At 35.0% G+C, this 14174-nt stretch overlaps 1 protein-coding gene across 4 annotated transcripts; it reads left to right on the top strand.

Moving 5' to 3' along the window:
* Nucleotides 1-321: 321 nt before the first annotated feature.
* On the top strand, nt 322-13971 carry LOC140881182 (endoribonuclease Dicer homolog 2-like). Of its 4 annotated transcripts, none has more exons than XM_073286287.1 (23): nt 322-612; nt 1713-1801; nt 2565-2735; nt 3468-3581; nt 4535-4669; nt 5204-5288; nt 5381-5445; nt 6121-6261; nt 6950-7078; nt 7149-7278; nt 7384-7483; nt 7956-8151; nt 8307-8467; nt 8690-8905; nt 9044-9270; nt 9408-9676; nt 9744-10177; nt 10267-10370; nt 11039-11235; nt 11693-11902; nt 12122-12529; nt 12734-13012; nt 13256-13971. In XM_073286287.1, exons 3-23 carry the CDS (start codon nt 2646-2648, stop codon nt 13601-13603), a joined length of 4038 nt encoding a protein of 1345 aa, XP_073142388.1. In that variant the 5' UTR covers nt 322-612; nt 1713-1801; nt 2565-2645; the 3' UTR covers nt 13604-13971. The 4 variants fall into 4 exon arrangements, with proteins under 4 accessions (XP_073142388.1, XP_073142385.1, XP_073142387.1 ...); XM_073286284.1 differs by having other exon boundaries at nt 2558-2735; XM_073286286.1 differs by having other exon boundaries at nt 322-658; nt 2558-2735.
* Nucleotides 13972-14174: the final 203 nt, after the last annotated feature.

Here is a 14174-nt window from a genome sequence, read left to right as displayed (position 1 = left end):
GTAAATTTTATATAAAGTAATTAATAAAAAAAATCACGATTTTTATTAAAAAATACATATATAACAATACAAATAAAAATAAATTATTGATTTTTTAGGCCTGCGGGCCAACCCAGGCCGCGACGGCCCAACCCGCGCGGGTCACGGGCCTACCTTTTTTTGGGTTGAAACAACACACTTAAATTGTGTTGCGGATCGAGCCAACCTTGTGGACCTAACCAAACTGACGGCCGTAGATCTGATGGCATCACCATGTTTCAACACATATATATAACAGAAAAAGGTTGATTCCCCACGAAAAGCACAAGTTTCAAACTTTTTTCCGCTGTTGCTTTTCTTTTTCGCTTGAAATGCGAAGAGTTGTCCCAGGGGAAAGAATGATTGATTGATTGATCCCAGTTTCATCTGTTAGATAATAAATATTCATAATAAATATTACAGTCAGCGTACTTACTACGACTTGGCTTGGAAATTTGAACGCTCGTTCAAGTTCAAGAATCATTTTCCCGATTTCCCGGGAGAGCAAAATATTTTTTTTATTAATTTGATGATTTGATTGATTGATCGATGAGTTTTCACTTGTGAAAAGAGATAAATTCTTGGACTCTATAGGTCAGTAGTGAGTTCTTCACTTTCACAGGAGTTTTCAATAATTCAGGTTATTGGGATTGTTATTTTGTGGGAGTAATGCTAATGCTATTGCCGTGCTGCTTCTTGTGAATTTTGATGTGTATCGTTTTAGAGGATTTTTTTTTCTCCCTGTATTGAAGTGCCTCTAAACATGCTTCAAATTTGAAAGTTTGCCGGATTGTTTGACTCTTTTCAGGTTAATTAATCAATCATTAAAATGTAGACGTACCGTTGATGAAATATGACAGGGTACAAGGAGCTGGATATTTGTAAGATGAATGGAAATGTATTACCGCAAAAGAATTAGAAAGATGTGAATATGTTTTTATATAATCGGAGAGTATATGTTTCCATATAATAATAACCAAAATTACTTGTTTTTATTCATTCATTTGGAGTGTTGATTGATGATTGATTGTTGTCTTTGGTACCGTGTCAAGTTACTTGTGATCTCATTTTCTCATGTGCTTGTGAATGTGATATTAGTATTACTAATCACCATCCAAAAAATATAATTTTGTTATTTGTTCTGCTTTTCATTCTTTTGTTCATTCATCAATCCTTGATTGTGTTGTGAACCTGTTTTTGCTTTGCTTTTGCCTTTGCTTTTTTTTTTTTTTTGAAGTGTGGGATGATAATGATGTTAGAACTTTAATGTTTTGGTAGCAGACAAAGTAAGGAAGTGCATTATTGGCATCATTCAAGTACAGCATCAATGCTTTTCATGACCAGAATTGGTTTAATATGATTAATTTTTTCAAATTTTTTTTCTATGTTTGTTCGATGCTATCTATATCTTTCTCATTATTTCAGAAAAGAGGTGTGTCATGTAACGGACATGAGTGCACAATGTGCCTGTTACCATTTTATACAAAATGGGTCAATGGATTTCGGTACATCGATTGAACATGAAATTTTGTGAATTATTTGTTGCCAGTTGGAGCCATTAGGTGCTTTTGCTAGGGTTTTAAGTCTATTAATGAGTAGTCTTACCGTTGCGCCTTGAATATGCGCTGAACGAGTCTTTCTCTTATAAATTTCTAAGAAATATCAATTTTGTTTCCTTACCCTGTGATTTACAGAGAAAGGAAATAGGGCAGAAGAGAATCAGCATGGCTATTGATGGCGGCAACCGGCAAGTCATTGCTGATTCTGTCCCTTTCGCGAGAAGGTAACTGATCTCTCTTGCGCTTTCTTAAATTTACGAGCAAGGTGCAACATTAGTTGTTAGGAAAACCATGGATCTACAGTGTTAGCCGTTAGTTTTTCGTTTCTGCTCTCAGTTTTATATATGACGGTAGGCATTGCGTAGGCGGTTGAATTTTATTATGCTATATTTCATACTTAATTATATATAATCATGAAATACATGCGTTATTCAAATATACTAAAAGAAAAATAACTAAATAAAACTATAAAAATTCTAAAATTGGAACAAGAATTTATTATAAATTAAAACTTCTAAATTAGTGAGCTGGCTGCGGTGGCGGCGGTTTGAGGTAGAAGGAGGTAGGGCTTGTAGCACTTGTGGGTGATTGGGTTGACTATTATGTTTTGATGAGAGAATGTATAATATATTAATGACTAGGATTTTTAAAATTTTGTTGACTTTTTGACTACCTAAACCTGCCCACCTCGGCCGCCCCATCTCACCTTCGGCTGCCTACATAATCGTCTAGGGCAAAGGCATGCGGGTTGATGTCCACCTCCCGCCTAGGCACTGCCTAGGTGGTTGTATCGACTGCCATTTAGAACACTGATTGTTTTTGTTTTTCAAACCTGAGCAACTATCACGGAAAAATTGCTTTTGCTTTAATACCATTTGCTATGGTTTTTCAAGCATCGGCTAGAAAGATTGAGAAACTCAAACCTATAATTTATAACAATGCCATCTTCCGGGTTTATGGAGTCTTACTTATTTTTGTAGTTATCAGTTGGAGGCATTGGAGAAGGCACTAAAACAAAATACCATTGTTTTCTTGGAGACTGGTACCGGGAAGACTCTTATTGCCATCATGCTTCTCCGCAGTTATGCCCACCTTCTCAGGAAGCCTTCACCTTTCATTGCTGTGTTTTTGGTCCCTACCGTTGTTTTGGTCACACAAGTATGTGAGATTTTTACTAGACTCCATGTTTTTTCTATCGACAAATAAGATTTATTTATCAACTCAAAAACTTTGATCATAAAATTTGATTAAAGGGACTAATATGTGCTCCGAAGTGTTTTAAGGTCCTAGGATTATAAATCAATTTATTAAAGTCATTTGTAATAAATAAAAAAAAAATTGTATTTATTTTGCCTTGAAACTTTTCATCGATTCAACTCTATGAAATTCTCAATGCAAATTTAACCTACTTGGCAAAATCTTTAATCAAAAGCACCATTAATGCTACTTTATCGATGGTTTCGTTGATTTTTCTTTTTCTCTGATCAACATATTTTAAAGTCTTTCATATTTTAAGGACCAGTTTGGATACAAAAGCATTTTATTTTAAAAAGTATTTTTTTAAGTTGGCTTTTAAAAGTACTTTTTTAATTAAAACTGTAATAATTTTGTATTTGGATAAATAGATTGAAAGCACTTTTTTTAAGTTGAGTTTTTAAAAAAGCATTTGAAAAGCTATAAATACGAGCTTTTAAAAAAAATACTTATTTTGACTTAATTAAGTGATTTTAAAAGCACTTCAAATCTATCTAAACACATTTGAAACAATAAAAGTACTTATTTTTTTTGAAAAAACATTTTTTTATCTTTTGGCTTCTTAATCCAAACACACTCTAAATGCCGGTTTGAAGCATAATAGTTTAGAATCCTGGTATGTTTACCTTCTTCCAGCAAGCTGTAGCTGTGGCAATACTCACTGACTTAAAAGTTGGAAAGTATTACGGGGAGTTGGGTGTTGACTTATGGGATGCAGCCACATGGAATCTGCAGAAGGATGAAAATGAGGTGGACTTGACTTCATCTTCTCTTTGTTTGTTTATTGAATATTTCATTGGTTAAGTATACTCAGACAATTGTTTAGTTTTATTATAGTTCGTTGAACTTTGTGTGGTGGATTTTAGGTTACTTGTGGTGGTACTTCTCAATGAAATGGCGTGAGTATCTTTTTTGATAATTTGATTTGGGTACATTAGAAAACAAAATATTTAATCTATATTCATCTGATTTTGGTCGAATTTAAATTATTGGAAATGCAAGGGCTGTAATCATATATACAGCAAGCGTATGTTTTCATCCCAAACAACTCAATTGTGAGCTAAAGAAAGAATCTACTTGGGTTTGGTTTTCCATGTTCTCCACATTCAGTTTATGCTTGATATTGAAGACATTAGTTTTTTTTATTTTAGTCAAAGTTTCCAGTTCAAAAGAATCTTTTCACCCATGTGCTTTCATTAAAATCTTTATTTTGTTTTTCATGATAAAAATGTTACAACTTCCAATCTCATGAAGTGGGTATTTTTTAAGTGATACTTTTCCCCAAAATTATGCAATGCCCTTTGCATAGTTATAATACCAAACTGAGTAGCTAAATAGCCATCGTGAATGTGTCATGTAGGTCAGTAGGTGTCACTGATCCCATGCATTCATTAAGGATTCATACATGACAGTTAGTGTGTCCTTTGACCCACTTGCATCTTTATACATCACCTTCTATAGTTAATTTAATCCTCCAGAAACTGCTCAAGGCTGATTTTTCATGCTACTTTTCCACTATCCACATTCTTGTTGGTGTATTCTTTATACAGCCGTTTGTCATATCTTTATTTATTTGAGACAGAAAACCTTGCAAAATTTCATTTCGTGAAAATGCAAATGGTATACTGGCCTATAAGTCGTGATCTTTAAAACTGGAAAAAAAATATTCTCTTCTTGTCATAACTGTATCTTTAATGTTTCAGGTTCTTGTAATGACACCACAAATCTTGCTCGATGCCTTGAGGCACAGCTTTTTAAAACTGGATCAAATAAAAGTTCTAATATTCGACGAATGCCATAATGCAAGAGGGAAACACCCATATGCTCGCATAATGATGGTACAATACTTATTTGCTGTGTCAATTAAATGCTTTGAGCTTTGAAAGGCATTGCAGTTAAAGGAAGAGAAGAGAGTATAATTATTGTTGACACACTTGGTTTAATTAATTGATCCATTTCTTGAAAATTTATTCATATCTCGAGACCATGAGATTTGCTGGGGTGCTGAAGTAGGATATTATGCATGGTTGATCACTGTTTGCTCCAGCCCTCTAAGGTCAAAACCATGTGATCAGTACATTTATTTATTTATAAAATGGTATTGGATTAAGGAATATTCAAATGGTTCATTTAATTATCTGTAATACACACACTTCAAAATTGCTGCTGTCCAGGTTCCCATTCAGATTCAGAAGGACTTTGAACGAAAAATAAAGTATGTAAATAGATGCTCATAGAAGTGTGATTTTGTTGAATTGAAATCAAGATCATCTGACATCCTTGTTGTGCTAGATCTATCTCTCATAGCACACTGAATTTTCCTTGAATTCTAGTGCTTTCAATTTATTGTACATAACAACAAAAAGTCGCAGGAATTTTATCATCGCGAGCTATCATCAAATAATCTGCAGCTTCCTAGAGTATTTGGGATGACAGCTTCCCCTATAAAGGCTAAAGGTTTGTCTTCATCCTAGTTGAACATTGTTTTGACATCTATAATGAATTATTCTGAGCATTTTTTTTTACTTCTAATTTTGGTTTTATTTCAGCTTCAAGTTCGGAATCAGCCTACTGGAAGCAGATTAGTGAACTTGAAAATCTTATGAACTCGAAGGTTTCATGTTGCTTTACTTACATTAGCGGAAGCAGAACATGCAATGCGAGCCTTTTTATGCTCTTGTGGTTAAAAACCTCAATGGAAATATCAGCTTACTTTTACTAGTCTACATGCATATCAACACCTTTAAAAATGAGATACTTGGATCAATTTGCCTTTTATTTAGTTTTTATGTATTAGCTTATTTTGCCTTTTTCGTCTTATTTAAAATGCAGACATACTTGCTCGCACCTTTTTGCGATTATCAGCTATACCTTTTTTAATTACTGTATATAAGCTCTTAAACACGCTTTATTCATGATACATAAAATCATGATGACATACTAGCAAAAGAATGCCAGTAGTTGAAATTTTTGTACATTATTATTTTTGTATTATCATGTTTTCTGAGGGCAAATTGGATGAAAGGATTTGGATCTGATGATGTATTTGAAGGAATTGAAATGACTTAATATTGAGATGAATTTGATATCCACAACATTCATTAGAAAAACAACTGGTTGATGGTTTAAAGTCCATTATCAAATTGATTTACCCATGTAAACTTACGGATTTGAAAATCTTTAGCTTCAAATTCATCAATCAAATGCAACCTAGGGCTGATAAAAAAATATCACATGGAATGATGTTTTATTTTTATTGATACCTATTGACATGTTTCTTCAAATGTAGGTCTACACATGTGAGTCAGATTCTGTACTAGCACAGTATGTCCCATTTGCAACTCCTAAGATGAAGACATACAATCAAGTAGATGTACCTTACATGGCATTTGACTGCATTAAAAGTGACCTGTACAAGTTAATAGAAAAGGTATGCACACATATTCTAGTCTGCTATATGGAGCTGAAATCGTTTTGTCCCACTACTTCTATGAATGGGATGGGATGCAAAAGGTTTCATCTTGTTAGAATCTCATTATGTTTGTCAATTCATTGTTATTATTTAATTAGAGTCAGCAATTTTATTTTGAGCATCATGTACTTGTTGGACTTCTTTTGGTGTTAAGACGAGGGTTGAGTTTGTGTGACTCAAGTAAGAACTAATTTTTTTTTCTGGTAAATCTCAAGTTACTGAAAAAATTAAATAATATTTACGCTGAATAAAATAACTTCATCATTTTGTTTGATTTCTCTATTCTCTTTTCATCTCGATGTCTGAGAACTCATGACCATCTGCAACATCTCAAGCAGGCTATTGACATGCTGTAGGACTATGATTAATTGTAAAAAAGTTTAAACACTAGCCTTTAAGCTTGACATTCAAAGTTTGCACTAAACTAAGCATACACATAAACCCAATAAGTTTTGTTCATCATTTGGTGTTTAATATATTGTCAATTGATTATGTGGTATTTGTCATTGCTTTTAAAAAAATCAAAATGCATAAACTCTCTATGAAACTATTTTCCTAATGGTTTCTTTAATTTATTTTTTTAGTAGAGGCCTTTTACCTATCTTGTTTTTTTACTTGGCTTACTTCGTTAATGGTTTTCTCCCAGCATGAACTTTCTCTGAATGGACGACATATTTCAAAATCTGTCGTGAAATCAGCAAAAAAAAGATTACATAAACTTCTATCAACGTTTATGTATTGTCTGGATGAGCTAGGAATTTGGTTAGCTATGAAGGTATCTATTTTACATGCAATCTCCATCAAGGTGACTCTTGAGATTGAAACATTCTTTGGTTTTGGATCAGGCAGCGGAGGTTTTACTGCATGTGGAAGCCGACATATTTTCATGGGGTAAACTGGATGTATCCGATACAGCTATTCTTAGAGCTTTCAGTTTAGATGCAGTTAAGGTCTTTTCGGCAATCTTTCCAGAAGGTATTATCTTACTTTAATTTATTTTGTGTTTTTGCTTAAGCTCCGCCAGTTTGTCCTGTTTATGTGTTTGTTTTGTTGTTCCTAATTATCTAGCTGTTTTTGTAGGTCCACAGTGGTCTATTGGATCCAATGTAATAGCTAATATGAAGGCTGGTTTTGTTACTCCAAAGGTTTTGTGCCTGGTTGAGACTCTTCTTGAGTACAGGTGTACTGCTATATAAATAGGAAACATTCGGAATATATTAGTATTTACTGCAGTTTACCCTTTGTTCTCACTTTTCTGAAAGTTTAATTCCAGACGAGCAAAGACATGGAAAAGTTTTTAGAGTGTCCATTTTTCTCGGTTATCTTATGTTTTGATTGGTGAAACCATATATTTCTTAATGTTTAATGTAAATTTCTGTAAGAATGGCTTCGTCATCCATCTTGCCGTTTGTCTTATTGAATTCAAATGGAATGTAATGTCTCAATATTTCATTACTATGACAATTGTGTTATCTGATTTACAGATGATGGATATTAATGATCAATTTTGAAGTTTATGCCTTAAAATTTATTTTGTACGATTGTTTTACACAAACCTTTGATGGACGTATCCTGTATATACTTAATTGCTTGCACCTTGTTAACTTTGTGTTTCTTTTAAGGCTCAACTGTTTCTTACAATGCTTGCTTAGGGAAGTGAAGGAGCTAAGGTGCATAGTCTTTGTTGAGAGGATTGTTTCTGCAATTGTTATCTGCAATCTGCTGAATGAGTTGCTTCCAGGATTAAGTGGCTGGAGAACAGAATATACAGCAGGAAACAATTCACGGTTTCAGAATCAAAGCCGGAAAGAACAAAACAAAATTGTTGATGAATTCCGTAAAGGAACGGTGAGACTTCTGCATCTATCCACGTTCATGATTTAACTGTTTGGCTTTGGTTTCTGGGGTTACTAGCTTCTAGTTTTTGGATCGTCCTTCTGGTTATGCCAATCAGATTTATTGTTCTGGTTTAAGTAAATCTTTTTTGCATTGTGGACTTCCAGGTTAACATCATTATTGCGACCTCTATGCTTGAAGAGGGACTAGACGTGCAAAGTTGCAATCTTGTGATTAGATTTGATCCCTCTGCCACTGTCTGTAGCTTTATTCAGTCTCGTGGACGGGCTCGTATGCAGGACTCAGATTTTGTGTTAATGGTAGAAAGGTGAGCTGCATTATCTAAATGAAAGTAGGTGGAAAATCCTAATTAGTGTTTCCTCGAGTTTCCTCATGAATAAAGTATATGTATTTTAAGTGCGCTCTTCGATTGTTGGTCACAGCTTCATCTTTCGTATTCATTATTTGGTGGTAAGTACTAAGCAAAACAATTAAATCAATGTTCTACTTATGTTTTGTTATTTCTTTGTTTGATCTATATGCATTTCAGTGGAAATGTGTCTGCCCTTGCTCAAGTGAAGAAATATTTGGCTAGTGGGGCGCTAATTCGAAGTGAGTGTTTGAGTCATTCTGCTCTTCCTTGTGAACCGCTAGGCGAAATGTATGGCGAGCCATGCTATGAAGTTGAATCCACTGGAGCAATTGTCACATTGAGTTCTAGCGTGTCTTTGCTTTACTTCTATTGCTCACGACTTCCCTCCGATGGGTTTGTTCTGCATCCTTATTTTTGTCACTGACCTAAAGCACATTGGCTCACTAACTGAAGCCCACATTTTTGTGTCACCATAACTGCATGGTTTCAATGCCCAAAATTGAGAAAAAAAAATCTCTGTTCTTGACCTAGATACTTTAAACCTTATCCTCGTTGGGACATTCGTAAAGAGCTAGGATCTTGTACGCTGCAACTGCCAAATAGCTGCCCAATTCAAATTGTTGAAGCTCAGGGTGATGGTAAGTTACTGAAGCAACTAGCAAGCCTGGAAGCCTGTAAGCTACTTCATCGGGTTGGTGAACTGACGGACAATCTAGTGCCAAACATTTTGGAGGAAGAAGCAGACACCCAAGAATCTGGTATTTCTTTAATATTTTCTCTCTGAAGAATGTATTTTATTGTGGGATTCTTCATTATTGCCACACACCCTGAGTTCAATGTGACAAGCCGCATATGATTTTTCTGTTTCAAGTTGTAATAGAATCTAAACTTACAGGTGGTGAATGTAATGTTGATGAGCATACAAAATACTTCCCTTCGGAGTTGATCAATGCTTGTGGCAATTGTGACACGGTTTATTATTGTTATTTAATTGAACTAAGGCAGAGCTTTCACTATGAAGTCCAGCTTCAAGAAATTATGCTGGCAGTTCCAACCAGATTGGGATATGATCTGGAAACGATAAATCTTGATTTAGATGTTGAAAGGGGGAAACTACTAGTCCACATCAAATATATGGAGCCCATTATTTTGACTTCCGAGCAGGTACGGAGATTTCTAGTGCTTATGTCAACTGTGTGTATAAGATTGCCTTATGAAACTCTGCTTGCAGATTGCTCAGTGTCGGAGATTTCAAACAATCCTTTTCAGGATTCTTCTTGATCATCATGTAAACAACCTTCAAGTACACCTTGGTCTGTATTCTGATAGCAAGGATTGTACAGGATTTGATTATCTTCTTCTCCCATGTGTAGACTTGCATCAAAATGTATGCATTGATTGGAGATGTGTCAGGGCTGTGCAATACCTGAATAATGGTTCCTTTGATAAGCAAGTGGATTGTATTTGGACAAAATGCCACGGGCATTACCTGCACACAAAGAATGGCTTAATGTGTATCTGCAGGTTAGAGAATTCTTTGGTGTGTACTCCTCACAATGGTTCAATATATTGCATAACTGGCACATTGGATGGTTATGATGGTAACTCAAATCTTGAGCTAAGAGATGGAAAAGTTCTTCCCTACAAAAGTTATTTCGAGAAGAGGTGTGTCGTTTGTGTATCTTTATTTTTCTAGAACTTTTTTTAACCATAGATAGTGAAGTCAATTGGAAATAATTAATTACTCTTTCCAGACATGGGATCAAGTTGCAATTTGAAGGACAGATTCTTCTTAAAGGGAAACGCATCTTTACCGTACAAAACTGCCTTCAGAGATGCAGAACACAAAAGACTAAAGGTACATTGACTTCAACATGTGTCCAGATGATTCTTTTTGCTTGGTTATCACTAACTGATATGACAGACAATTTTGAAGTATTATCATTTCAAATATGTTTGTTGCCAATTTGTTGCTTCTTAACATGGGAAACTGAACCCCGAGTCGTGCCACTAGTGATTTTACCAATTATTTATGAGCTTATCTCTTTTGTTTTTTTACTTCTTCATGCTGGTATTTATTTTGAGGAACTAAAAACTTGACATCATCTCTAAAGCACCAGCTTCTATGGCAAAATCATGTTATAGAGATGAATCACATAAAGGCCTAGTGCTCTTAGGAATTCTTCGGGCAAGAAGTGTGTAGACTCAGGCATTTGTATTACACTCCTATTTGGGTAAAAGTAAGTTTAATATTTATTGGACAGGCGATCTCAAAAGGATAGGTAGCACTCCCTTAGTCTCCAGGGTCTTACATAACTCTAGTCAAAAAATGATGATTGCATCTGGGTGCTAGTGTTAATGTTGTAACGCAACGCCATTCATTCCATCATTTAGTAGTTTCAATTAAATTTGGTCCAACTCTTCCCCACTTGGGGTGTGAAAAAAATGGTTTTGACATTAACAAAAACAAGATGTATTAGTCATTCTAAAATTTTATCAACTGTTCTCTCTCCTTTTTGGATGCAGAACCGAGTAACAATTCAGTTGAATTGCCTCCTGAGCTTTGTTCAATCATCATGTCTCCTGTATCTATTTCAACATGTTATTCTTTCTCATTTCTTCCATCTATCATGCATCGGATTGAGTCATTGCTTATGGCTGCGAACTTGGGAAGTATACATGCAGGTTCCAGCATGAAGAATGTCTTTATTCCTACTGTCACTGTATGTATTTTAATTTTACTCTCTATCACTTCATTTTTTTTCCAAATTGAATGCTCTAGGTTGACTGAAATTGTATTTTCCTACCTTTTTCTTGGATTTGCAAAATCAAGTTAACTTATGGTTCCTTTTTTTTTCACCCCCCACCCCACCCACCTTTTTTTTTTTTTAAAAACTTGAAAGGAGAATTACTTCATACTTCAGAAATAGCTCCACACCATTTCTTGCTCCATTATACATCAAAGACAGTTTTTGGAACTTGGGTTTTAGTCAAGTAAAAAACTGATGAAAACGCTTTCATTGTTTGGTCAGGAAGGAAAATGTGAATGAAATGATTGTTGTAGTTTGTTAGTTGTATAGTGATACTAATCAAAGGAAAACGTGAATGAAATGAGTGGTGTAATTTGTAAGTTGTATATTAATGCTTAGCATACTCTCACCCAATCTTTAATTTCATCAGGTATTGGAAGCAATCACAACGAAGAAATGCCAAGAGAAAATTCATTTAGAATCACTGGAGACTCTTGGAGATTCTTTTCTCAAATATGCAGTCAGTCAACAGCTCTTCAAAATTAATCAAAATCACCATGAGGGCCTTCTCAGCCTCAAACGACAGAAAATAGTTTCCAATGCAAACTTGTGCAAGTTGGGACGCACTCGAAATATTGCGGTAATGCTCCTGACTGATGATATTACTGGAAAATATAGATCAACTTGGTAATTTATCATCATGAATCATTCTCACAATTCTCACACATTTGAGTTATTTGAGGATTAAGGATTGCACTTCTACTAGATTCTTTTCATTCATTTATTTTTTCCTTATTCATTTTGTTTTCTGAAATCTATCATTGTCTATTTAACTTATGGGACTGATTATAATTTGTAGGGCTTTATTCGCAATGAACCATTTGATCCAAAAACATGGATAATTCCTGGTTCCAGTTCTGCAGAATATAAATTAAAAGAAGAGCTTATTTTATCCAAAAAGGTCTATAGCTGGGGGAGCAGGAAGTTGAAGAGTAAGATCATAGCAGATGTTGTCGAAGCATTAATTGGTGCATTTCTCAACGCTGGTAGCGAAATAGCAGCTTTGTCCTTTATGGTGTGGCTTGGCATAGATGTGAACTTTACAAATGTACCCTATACAAGGAGCCTTCCTGTTAATCCTGAGTTTCATGTCAATGTAAATTATTTTGAATCTCTTCTGAACTACAGATTTTTTGACGTCTCTCTTCTCGTCGAAGCTCTAACTCACGGTTCTTACATGTTGGCTGAGATTCCACGGTGCTATCAGGTGGGATGGGTTAATGTCTCATCCAAGATATCCATTTTAATAGAATTTACCTGTCTCGTATGATTTTTTAATCACGTCTGGCATCTTTTGTTCAAAACATTAATTTCCCAGTGTCGTGAATTATAATTCCAAACATTAAGTTCTCAAACTTTGTTCATTTGATCTTTTTTACATTCTTACATGCCTTGCAAGATTTTTATGCAGCGTCTGGAGTTTCTTGGGGATGCTGTGCTAGATTATCTGATTACAACAGACCTCTACAACAAATATCCTGGCCTATCCCCTGGACTTTTGACTGACCTAAGATCATCTTCAACAAACAATGATTTTTATGCCCAATCAGCTATTAAGGTGGGACTGTATAAGCATATTCTTTATGCTTCACAAGATCTTCACCGTCACATAGTTGACACTATTCACAACTTTGAGCAATTATCATCCATTTCGACTTCTGGTTGGGAGTCTGAGACAAGTTTCCCAAAGGTATGCCTGCATTGTATTCATCTTTCACATATCTAATACCCGTTTATGAAATCGTATGTAGTATTTCAATTCAATTTGAAAATGCAGACAATAAACTAGCAAAATTAGGTAGCCCTTAAAGCTTGAAAATTTACTTGAGCTTGACTGAAAATTATTCAAGAGTCGACTCGTAAGCAGTTAAAAGTCGACCTTATGTTTAATTATATCATAGTATAATGTTTCACTCATTTATGGTCAATACAGGTTCTAGGCGATGTCATAGAGTCTTTGGCCGGGGCAATCCTCGTTGATTCTGGCTATGATATGGAGATTGTTTTTCAATGTTTGAGGCCTCTTCTTGGTCCCATGATTACACTCGATAGTCTGAAGCTCCACCCCGTGAGAGAGTTGACTGAACTATGTCAAAATAAGCATTACACGATCAAGAAACCTGTAGTTTCTCATCAAAATGGGGTATCATATGTTACAGTTGAGGTCGAGGCCAATGGTATTGTACATAAAAATTCAAGCTCTGCAGCAGACAAAAAGAAAGCCAAAATAATAGCTTGCAAGAATGTGCTGAACTCCCTCAAAGAAAGCTGGATTCCTTGAACAGAATAGAGACCTATTGTGATCATTGCACTTGGGACCACACTTAAGGGGTGAAATTTTCTTCATTTCTAATCACTTTCAATCATAAAATATATGCTGGCCTTTCATAAAATTCCAATAAAGGCTCAGATACATGATCAATCTGGTAAAAAGATATACCGTACATGTCACCGTCGTGGCATAGAATTGAATTATTTGCAGAATCATAATGAGATGATCTTTGACTGTTGTTTGGCCACTAAAGTGGATAATCACCCCCCCCCCTCCCCCTCGTACATCGAGTCATGCTACTTTCTGGGGGCGTTTTAAACAATGTGAATTTTTGCTTGAAGTATTATCGATATTCATGCATTATAGTTTTCATTTAATATTTTTCTTACCTTCAAACATATATTAATCTTTTATAGTTGGATAATCTCTTTAGTCCATTGTTTTACTACTTTTCAGTCAGGTGCTTATCCAATTAGCAACTAGAATGTCTAGTACCGTTTTGTTCTGTATATGTGAGGACTCGGACACTAATCTCTCAAATCATAACGGTTAATCCAAGATCATGAATTAACACCAAGCA

The sequence above is a fragment of the Henckelia pumila genome, chromosome 2, assembly GCF_033568475.1.
Source record: "Henckelia pumila isolate YLH828 chromosome 2, ASM3356847v2, whole genome shotgun sequence".
NCBI lineage: Eukaryota > Viridiplantae > Streptophyta > Magnoliopsida > Lamiales > Gesneriaceae > Henckelia > Henckelia pumila.
Note: the sequence above shows the minus strand (reverse complement) of the source record. Positions and strands in the feature narration are given on the sequence as shown.

Excerpts from the sequence above, each read along its gene's own strand:
- LOC140881182 (XM_073286284.1), top strand. The coding sequence starts at position 1,743 with ATGGCTATTGATGGCGGCAACCGGCAAGTCATTGCTGATTCTGTCCCT. Across the intron at positions 3,582-4,534 it reads TGCAGAAGGATGAAAATGAG|GTTCTTGTAATGACACCACA; the intron begins GTGGACTTGACT and ends TTAATGTTTCAG. Across the intron at positions 7,079-7,148 it reads GAATTTGGTTAGCTATGAAG|GCAGCGGAGGTTTTACTGCA; the intron begins GTATCTATTTTA and ends GTTTTGGATCAG.